We start from the raw sequence: 10,287 nt of genomic DNA, 5'->3' as shown, positions 1-10,287 counted from the left end.
CAGAATCACTTTTTTGTTTTTCTTTCAAATCCTTTATTTCAAGTTTCATGTCTTTGATTTCTTTTTGAATATCTTGAATTGTGGGTGTTGACTTCTTTGTTTTCTTTTTATCCAAAATCTGAGTAAGATCATAAGAATTCTTTTTAACAATTGGGACTTTAGAAGTCTCAGCTTTATTAAAATCCAAAGTTTTCAAAAGTTTATCAAGATATTCTTTTTGAAGATTCGGATCAGAAATATGCTTTACAAGTTCAAGAAAAGTTTCTTGGTCTTTAGTCAAAACATTGATTTTCTTTAAAAATGAATCAGATTCAGATTCACTACTGCTAGATGCAGAGTCATCTGAGTTAAATAGCTAATCAACTTGATAAAATCCTTGATAAAACTCAAATACAAAGATTTCTAGGAAGTCTAAATTATGTTCTTGATTTCTGTCCAAATGGATTAGGTACCCAATACCTAACAAAAAGGATTTGCTTCAAAAACTGCATTATGTTTTCATATTTTCCAAATTTGACATGAAATCGAGTTTTTGGCAAATTTAAATTCATCTAAAAGACCGTTATAAAACCGTTTTTACTGTTCCTTTTGGACAGTATGAGTGGACTGTTATGCCATTTGGATTGAAAAATGTGCCTTCAGAATTTCAAAGAATTATGAATGACATTTATAACCCTTATTCTGATTTTTGCATTGTTTATATCGATGATGTTTTGATTTTTTCTCAAACCATCGACCAACATTTTAAACATCTAAAGACCTTTTACCTTGCTACCAGAAAAGCTGGTTTAGCAATCTCTAAGTCTAAAGTCTCTTTGTTTCATACAAAGATCAGGTTCCTAGGTCACCATATTTCCAAAGGAACCATTACCCCTATTGAGCGTGCTCTTGCTTTTGCAGACAAGTTTCCTGATAAAATCCTTGATAAAACTCAATTACAAAGATTTCTAGGAAGTCTAAATTATGTTCTTGATTTCTGTCCAAATATCAATAGGATGTCCAAACCTTTGCATGATAGGTTAAAAAAGAATCCTGTTGCCTGGACCGATGAGCATACTAAAGTAGTTAGACTTATAAAGAATTCTATAAAAAGCATCCCATGTTTATTTCTTGTAAATCCTGCATTACCTAAAATTGTTGAAACTGATGCATCTGATTTAGGTTATGGAGGAATATTAAAGAAAAAAGATAATGATAAGGAACAGATAGTCCAGTATGTTTCTGCACATTGGAATGAATGCCAAAAGAATTATTCAACCATCAAAAAAGAAATTCTTTCCATTGTTTTATGCATTTCAAAATTCCAACATGATTTATTAAATCAAACATTTCTACTTAGAATCGATTGCAAAGCTGCAAAACATGTTTTAGAAAAAGATGTCCAAAACATTGCATCAAAATAAATTTTTGCACGATGGCAAGCCATTTTAAGTGTTTTTTATTTTGATATTGAGTTCATTAAAGGAGATACAAATTTTATTCCTAATTTTCTAACCAGAGAAGTTTTGCAAAGCAGATAATGTCGCCGAAGAAAAAAGACAAAGGTAAAGTTGTTCTCAAAGATACCGAACCTACAAAAACCTCCAAAGAACCTCTATCTACTCCCTCTAAAGAAAAATTACTTTCTTCAGCCATACCCATTAAATCCTGGATTGAATTGGTTGAAGAAAATCAAGGAACCCAGTACAAATCCATCTCCTCTGAACAATAAGTCAAAGAGTGGATGGAATCTATTACAAAGTCCGCTGAGCTTATGCTTGCCTTACAAGGCATCTCAAAATCTAAAGCCCTTTCTCAGATCCCTGAGGAAGAAAAACCAATTTCTAAAGAAATTACAAAGTCTTCTTCCCAAAGCCAAACTGTTGTTCTTTTTGGTGAAAGTTCATCTTCTCAGATTGTTCTTTCCCAGCCAACACCTTCAAATAAAACTTCCGATTGGTATGATAAAACCCATTTTCAAAATGTTTTAACTATGGAAGATGGATTTTACCACTGATCCTTTCCAAGCAATCTCAAAATTTTTTCCTAAAGGCTGATTTTTCAAACCATGGGATTTAACAAAACCCCAGCCTTATTATCAAAGTATTTTAGAAGCCACTGAGTCTGTAAAATTTAAACATTTCTTTCTCAGTGAATCCCATTCAGAGTCGGCCTACTCCACATCCACTATTTTAAAAGTTTTAAGCCCAAACCAGTGGGGTGACCAACTCCACAAATTCAAAACTTTCCCTCCAAGTTTTCAAATGCGTTTACTACACTGCCTGGCCTATTCCTATTGGGACTACCAGCAAGCTTGGTTCAACACATTTTTCTTACAAAACCCAAAAAAGTCCCATTCATGGTTATTTTTCTTCAATTAAAAAATAACCGTCCAAAGTCTTCCAAATTGGTTCCAACGGTGGTGGAATTTTTTTGGTCCAACACCACAAATCCTAACTCCAAATGCCACTCATTGTTTAAACCTTTTCAAAACCCATTATTCCCCTTCAGATTCAGAGAAACGGTTTTCTCCCTTCCTCTGTTTTTGTACCAATTTCTTCCTCCCATGGGTATGGATGTGGAATTTCAGATTTCATACTCATGAAAAATAACTCATCATACAAAGAACTTTCAAAGTCAAGTGGTGGTCAAAATTCGATGAACAAACCAAATTGACTGAATCCCTCATAAAAAATTGGCTTTGTTCAAAAGGCTTTCTACCACAAACCATTAAAGACTCCAAAGTCCAACAAACCTTCCTAACCCAAAAATCCAAAGCCCAATCTCTCCTGGCTGGTGCCAAAACTGAAGATGAATACTTCAAAGTCATGGAACAACTCCTCACCTCCAGATCAAAGTCTTCAGTAGTTGACACCTCTGAAGAAGAAGAAGAAGATGAAGAGCCATCTGATGAAGAACCATTCATTTCTCTTGGAGACGATAATGAAGATGACTGTTTCGGAATTTTCTCTCCAGTAAAGCATTGTAAATAATTATTTGATTATTTACTTTAAGAAAAAAAAGTTATTCGGGTGGTCCCCTGGACACAAGTGAGAGCGCACATGTCTCTTCACCCGGGGTGTATTTTGTATTTTGTATTTTGTACAAAGCAACAGCACCGCTACAGTGCCAATTTCCAAAGTTTACTGTGCACTTAAAGCTCCGCTACAGTCTACAGTGCCAATTTCCAAAGTTTACTGTGCACTTAAAACTCCGCTACAGTGAACAGTTTAAAATGTTTCTATAAAAACCAAGAGGAAGACTTAGACTCCTCATGTTTTTCATTTCTCTTCTTCTCTCCCTTCTCTCTAAAAACTTTCCTCTCTCTTCTTTCTCTCCTGAGACAAAAGAAGTTTTCTGTATTCAAGGAATTTTCCTATCATCGGTTAAGTTCCTTGTTTTCAGAATTTTTCTGGAATCTCTCTTGTAATCTCTTAACGCTGTCGGATCAAAAGAAATAAATGTAAATATTTTTAAAGCAAGTTTAAATTTCCGCACTTTAAATTTCTGCAATTTAATTTTATGTACATTTAAATTTCCGCAATTTATTTTAAAGCAATTTTAATTTTATGCATGCATTGCAGACTGATCCGTATCAGATCTGCCATAAAATTTGTACATTCCTCTGAGGCAAAGAGACCGGATCTCGATCCTCAGTTGTAAATTTTCTCTTCTCCCTCCATTCCCTCAGAGCACCATTTCCGGGAACCGGATCTGGTACTTTGTATGCACCCAAGCCTTTTAGATGAATGTTTGTTGCTAGGCTTGCTAAAGAATTTAATAAAGATTTGGTAAATTTTATAAAAGCTGACCAACCGCGATTAAAGAACCTAATCTATATTTGGTAAAGCAAAATTGATTTGGTATATCAGCTGGACACTTGAGGATGCGGACTACTGGTCCAAAACGCTATTAAAAATCGGCTTTAAAATAGTTGAGCTGGAGCCATTCCTCAGATAACAACGCTACGTATCATATCAAGTCTAAAATTTGATCAACCGCGTTCCAAAGCAGATCTATCCATTTATTTTCAAAGAATCTAATAACCAAACTCGGTAAAGCTATTTAAAAGGAACCAACTGCAATCCAACTTGTTTTATTAAAGCAATCATAAAGTTTTCCGACTAGGATAGAAAACAAATTCCAAAAGTCAACCATTACTGTTTCTTCGATTTCTCCTATTCCAGCAAAATCGGATTCTGACAAGAAGCTTAAGGAACCTATTTTCAAACCTTTTCAGGTTTCGAAAACTAGCCAAAAGCTTGTTCAAGAGTCAAAATCAAATTTTGCTAAAGCCATTAGAGATCAATTAGATAGGATAGAAGCTGCTTCTTCCTCATCTAGCAAAGTTCAGATAGCCCCTGATACTCCCCAATCTAGCAAGATTGGAGTATTAGAACAAGTCCAAATGTCTATAGCCTCTTCTGATATAGAAGCCTTCAAAGAAGAACCTTCTACTTTCCGATTGTATTTAAGTTAGTATTACAGAAATTGTTCTGTTGGATAATACTACTTAAATTCGCATCAGTGTCATTAGGTTTTGGGATTTTGTAAGGTGAAGCTCTAATTTCAACAGGAGGTTCATCATGATTTATGGCTATACTCCTAAGAGGTGGATGTTCAGACTCGATGGATCTATTACTATCAGTAAGATTCCATTCAGGGATTTTCTTTCTAATAGTAATAGGGTTTGACTCTTTGAAGGGATAAGAGATGTCGTTTTCAGAAGAATATATTTCGAACCAATCAAAAAACAATATATGAACTTTATGAAAATTTACAAATTCATAATAGATTTGTTGGATTTCTTTTCTTTGGTTTAAAAAGTGTTCGAAAAACCAAAGTCTTTTCTCTTTGTTTAAATCAGAATAAAAATCGTTGTGCAGAAAAGCTTTATCCAATTCAAATTCCTTTTGGAGCTTAAGACTTCTTAAGCTCCCACTTAAGCCGTTTCTGTAATTTCAAATCTTGATAAATCTTTAAACCTTCTTTGTTGACAAAACTGACTAGTTCACCGTAGGTGAGCTCATCATAAGGAATACGGTTATTATAAAGGGCTTTGATGGAATTTCTTACCTTTTCACCTAAAAAGGTAGGTAATCCAGCAAGAAATTTTTCTTTCCAAGTTATATGATTTGCATCATCTCTTAGAAATAGTCTGGTAAAAAAATGAGGTTTTGTAACTTTGAAATTCACTAAGTTTCCTACATCTTAAATTATGTAGTAACTCAGCGTTTTTATCACGAAGGTGTGAAGGGTCACCAATGAAATGGAGGGAAATTGTTAAAATTAGAGTAGCAACAGCATCCTGGATTGGATTGTTGAACTCATCAAGAATAGGGACTCCATTTTCATCGACTTGAATGGAATTTAGAATTATATATATATATATATTAATTTTTGTGGAACACTCTCTTGAGTTAAAATATTAATTTTTCTAAAAAAATTGATAATGTAATATTTTACAATATTATTTTTTTAGACATACGTGAACTTCCACAAAAATTAATATATACCTTTTTTGTTGTTATTTTATTTTTGAGTTTAATTTGATAATCTAATTTTTTATTAATATCCAAAAAAGAAACATTATTGTAAGAGTGTTATATTGTAAAAGCAAGTTAAAAAGAATAAAAAATAATGGCATGAGTGTCAATATTTAGCAGTACGAACGTTTTGAGGTATTTTTAAAAATATAAGGACTAAATGGGCACTAACCTCATAATATAGGGACTAAAAAAGCTTTTACCCCAAGAATATAACTTGCCTCTCTCAAGTCTTTCATATCAAATTGTCTTGTTAACCAACTCTTTATTGTAGCCAATACTCCTATATCATTTCCAATTAGGAGAATATTGTCTACATAAAGAACTAGGAAGGCTACAAATTTTTCCTAAATTTTCTTGTACACAGATGGTTCATCAACGTTCTGAATGAATCCAAACGATTTAATCGCTTGATCAAATCTGATGTTCCATGACCGGGATGCTTGCTTCAATCCATAAATAGATCTCTGCAACTTACATTCCATGTGTTTTTAGCCTTTTTATATGAATCCATCTTGTTGCTGCATGTAGATGTCTTCTTCAAGATGCCCGTTAAGAAAGGCAGTCTTGACATTCATTTGTCAAATTTCATAATCTAGCACTGCAGCAATGGAGAGAAGAATCCTGATGGATTTAAGCATAGCAACCGAAGAAAAGGTTTCCTCATAATCGATTCCCTCTTTCTGAGTAAACCCTTTGGCTACTAATCTTGCTTTAAATGTTTCCACCCTTTCGTCTACTCCTCTTTTTCTCTTGTAGATCCACTTGCACCCTATAAGTTTTACTTCATTTGGTGCCTCTACAAGTTCCCATATTTTATTGGAACACATAGATTCCATTTCTTGATTCATGGCCTTTTTCTAAAGTTCAACATCTCTGTCTATTAGAGTTTCGTTGCAGCTAATGGGATCTTGTACATGTTCATATGAGATAGTCGTATAGGTTTCTCCTAATAACATGTATCACGCAGGTAACCTAGTTACCCTCCCACTACGACGAGGTTCTAAAAGTGATTGTTATTCAGGGATAATCTTGTGTTGATCAGCTGGTTGTTGATGTTCTTCATGTTCTATAACAGGTGTTGAAAGCTGAGCATCAACCTGATCTTTTTTATTTCTCTAGTTTTACCTTACTCTTAGGTTATAAGTCTTTTATATAGTCTTCCTCAAAGAAAGTAAAGAATATGTCTATAACCTTTAAAATACCTAAAACATGCAAGTTTTTGAACACGAATCCATCTTCTCTTCCTCTGATTCTAGTACAAATACTAGTAAGCTCTAAATACGAATGTGTCTTAAACTATGTTTATGACTTTTTCATAATTTCTAGGAGTAGTAGACACTGAGGTAGATGAAACTAAGTTTAATAAACTTTGCAGTTTTAAATACTAGTATCTGGAATAAAAAATGTAAATGATAAACCACTTTGCATATATCTTGCCTTATCCAAAAGAATCATGTTTCTCTATTTAATTACATTATTGTATCATAGTGTTCATTATATGTGGGAGTTTATCCCATTTGACAACCAAATGGAGCTTGAATTCTCTAAAGAGATATCATTTGCTTCGATCATATCGACGTTCTTTTATGTTCCTGTCTAATTGTTTCTTTGTCTTATCCATGTACCCTTTTGAATTTCAAAAGCAATGGAATCATGACGCATTTAGACAAACATAAATGGAATTAATATTCATCAACAAGATTTATAGAATACTCATAACCTCTTATAACATGTAAACTGATTAGTCTGTGTACAATTGTATGCGCTAAATCATCCAATACAATGTTATGCTTTTAGCTTAAAAAGTGCATCCTCGTCATATTACTTTTCTAAATAAGATTTATAGAGTGACAATGATCAATCTTAATAGGCCAACAAGCCTATCATTAATCATTTTCATAAAATCTTATTATAGTTTATATGACTTAAACATAAATATCAGATCTGATATTGGTTATAAGAAACATTTCTTTTCTTAGATAAATGCATATACTCTTTATCATTATATCTTTCTTTGAGTAGATCAATGAACTTATATGATATAAATTGTCTTTATAAAGAACCAAAATAAGTAATGTACGGAGGATCCAAAAATAACAGTGTACTCATGTTTATTAAAACAAGCCATTGAAATTAAATTCCTTTAATATTGGAATAATAAAGACAAATATCAAAACAAAAGTCTCGTAAAATTGATCTAGCCTTTCAACTAATATAAACTAGCATGTCCTCAACTGTTGTTTGAAGTTTTCTTCACTTAATCTCTTGGTTTCCTGAAAACCAAATAAATGAATTACAAATAAGATTAGTTATCTCAGAATTCACTATTGCATGAATCAATAGAAATCTGAACTTATTAGGAAGCTTACAGATTTCCTATACCTGATTTTAATAATCTTAGGACAATCTTTCTTCCAGTGACCCTTCTATCCACATTTGTAACACTTGCCTTTTGGCTTGCCACTTCTTTTAGTAGACAGTTTGCCCATCCCAACTCTTTCTTGCTTATTCCTTTCTTTCGACTTAAGCCTTGAAGAAAATCCTTTATCAGGAAGTTTTCTACTATGATAAAATTCTTCTATAGCATGTAGTTCGTGCATTAATTCAATTAAGGTCATATCTTTATTATTTAAGATATAGCTGACCTTAAACTCTTTGAATGTATCAGGCAAAGATTCAATCATCATGTTAATCTTTGTTTTATCATCGATTTGAACACCATGAGTCTCTACTTCTTTCAAATAGTCCATCATTTTGAGGACATGATCACGAACTCTTGTGCCCTCTTCCATCTTAGTATTCGTAATACGTTTTAACGCTGCTTCTCTGGCAAAATGAGTATTCTGCCCAAACATCTGATGAAGACTAGCCATTATTTCAGTGGTTGTTTCCATGCTCTGATGTTTCTTATGCAGTTCCACAAAAATCAAAGCCAATATATAGTGCTTAGCCATTTTGATAGCTTCGCACTATTTCTCATAAGGCTCCCTCTGATTTCTATAATCGTATAACATTGGTTCTTGAGGGTAAGGCTGGGTCAACACATATTTGCAGCCCTTAGTAGTGAGAATATTAAATAGATTGTGTTTCCAATCTAAGTAATTTTCACCAATGAGTTCATTTTTAGCAAGGATAATTAATAATGGGTTGATGGAAGACATTTTCTGAAAAAACAAAATAGACATGCATAAACACTTCGAAACAATATTTACAATAAATGACAAAAATGCAAAAAATCATAAATACATTTTAATTTATTGTAACGATAATCTAGTACCGCTTTGACAGGCTATCTGTTGGGGAAGTCATGTCTACACTTACTAGACCCAATTATCCATTGGATTATTTACTTTCATGTAGAGACATGATAAATAATTATTGTTATTCTTTTGGGCCTAAATTTGTTAACAGAGCTTCGTTGGGAAGGTTAATAACAAATTTTAGTTGAATGTATAACCATTGTTTCAATCTACGTATTTTTCATATCAATAGTCACCATTGCGGTGAACAATCGACTGAAAAATATTTCAATTTTATCTTTGAAGAAGTTCATCAAATAAAATATCTAATATATATACCCTTCGAAGGGAGCAGCATCGTATCATGAAGTCGAGGTATATATATAATTTTATTATTGAACTAACAATGGAGCTCGTGGGAAAAATTATCTTGAATTTTCCCTCTCCCACTCAATATTTTAAAATTGATTTTTCCTTTTAAAATATACATTAATTATATATTGTTAATTGCATGCTTCCTATAATATTATCTAGATGATATTCAATATTATTAAGCATTTGCAAATTATAAACAATATAATGAGATTCATAATAGATGAATGACATGTATCATTATGCATAGAGTGACACTACCTATTCTATATGACATGTTATCATGGCATGTTATCATAAAAAACATAACATATAGAAAAATAATTAAATAATCTTAATTCATGGCTTTCCTAAAATGAAAAATACAGTAACCCTAAGCTTAATTGTCATTGGGCTTCTTGTCAATGTCCTGAAATACTATCTAAGCAACCTAAGAGGGGGTGAATTGGGTTATTAAAAATTAAGCTAAGATACCACACAACAATTTAATCTATTGCCTTAATGAAATAAAAAACAATAAATTTAATCTAGCAAGATAATAAAAGAGTAAGGGAAGAGAAATCAAACACGTGATTTTTACGTGGTTCGGCTAACCGTGCCTACGTCCACGCCTCCAAGCTCACCGGGCTTGAGGATTCCACTAAGCAAGCCTCCAAGGCTTAAACTGCTCTTACAATTGACTTCCAAGGTGTCAATAAACCTTTACACAAAGAGATTATCACCAATCTCTTATCCAAGTGTATCCCAACACTTACAACCTCTTAATTTATTTTTCAAAAATATTACAAAAATAAATCTCTCTCACACAATGTGTTTGATTGCAAATGAAAATCTAAAGTGTGAGTAAGTGAGATGAATACAAGAATTTAAAGCTCAAAGAAACTTGTATGCTCAATGACAATTCTTGGAATCATTGAAGTTTGAATTTGATTGAGTTTATTTATAGTTGGAGCTGAAAACTAGCCGTTATTGACTTTTAGCTCACTGTCAGATCGCCGTTAACTAGATGTCAGATCACCGTTTAATTGGTCAATATGACCGTTGGACTGAATTTTCAAATTGTTGGATCGCTGTTTTCAAGATGTCGGATCATCGTTAGTGTCCAGAGGCAACTTTTCAATTCTGTTCAATGTGGGATCACCATTTTC

The 10,287-nt window shown here is 32.8% G+C and overlaps 1 protein-coding gene across 1 annotated transcript; it reads right to left on the bottom strand.

Annotated features, from left to right (window-relative positions):
* Window positions 1-7,954: 7,954 nt before the first annotated feature.
* LOC112099651 lies at window positions 7,955-8,482 on the bottom strand. Its single transcript, XM_024187076.1, has one exon. The coding sequence runs from the start codon at window positions 8,480-8,482 to the stop codon at window positions 7,955-7,957; it is 528 nt and encodes a 175-aa protein (XP_024042844.1).
* Between the last annotated feature and the right edge of the window lie 1,805 nt (window positions 8,483-10,287).

The sequence above is a fragment of the Citrus clementina genome, unplaced genomic scaffold (genome assembly GCF_000493195.1).
Source record: "Citrus clementina cultivar Clemenules unplaced genomic scaffold, Citrus_clementina_v1.0 scaffold_3, whole genome shotgun sequence".
In the NCBI taxonomy this organism is placed as follows: domain Eukaryota; kingdom Viridiplantae; phylum Streptophyta; class Magnoliopsida; order Sapindales; family Rutaceae; genus Citrus; species Citrus x clementina.
The sequence above is the reverse complement of the archived record's forward strand: the minus strand, read 5'-3'. Positions and strand labels throughout refer to the sequence as shown.

What these genes read in the sequence shown, in the direction of transcription:
- LOC112099651 (XM_024187076.1), bottom strand. Translation starts at nt 8,482, where the DNA reads ATGGCTAAGCACTATATATTGGCTTTGATTTTTGTGGAACTGCATAAG.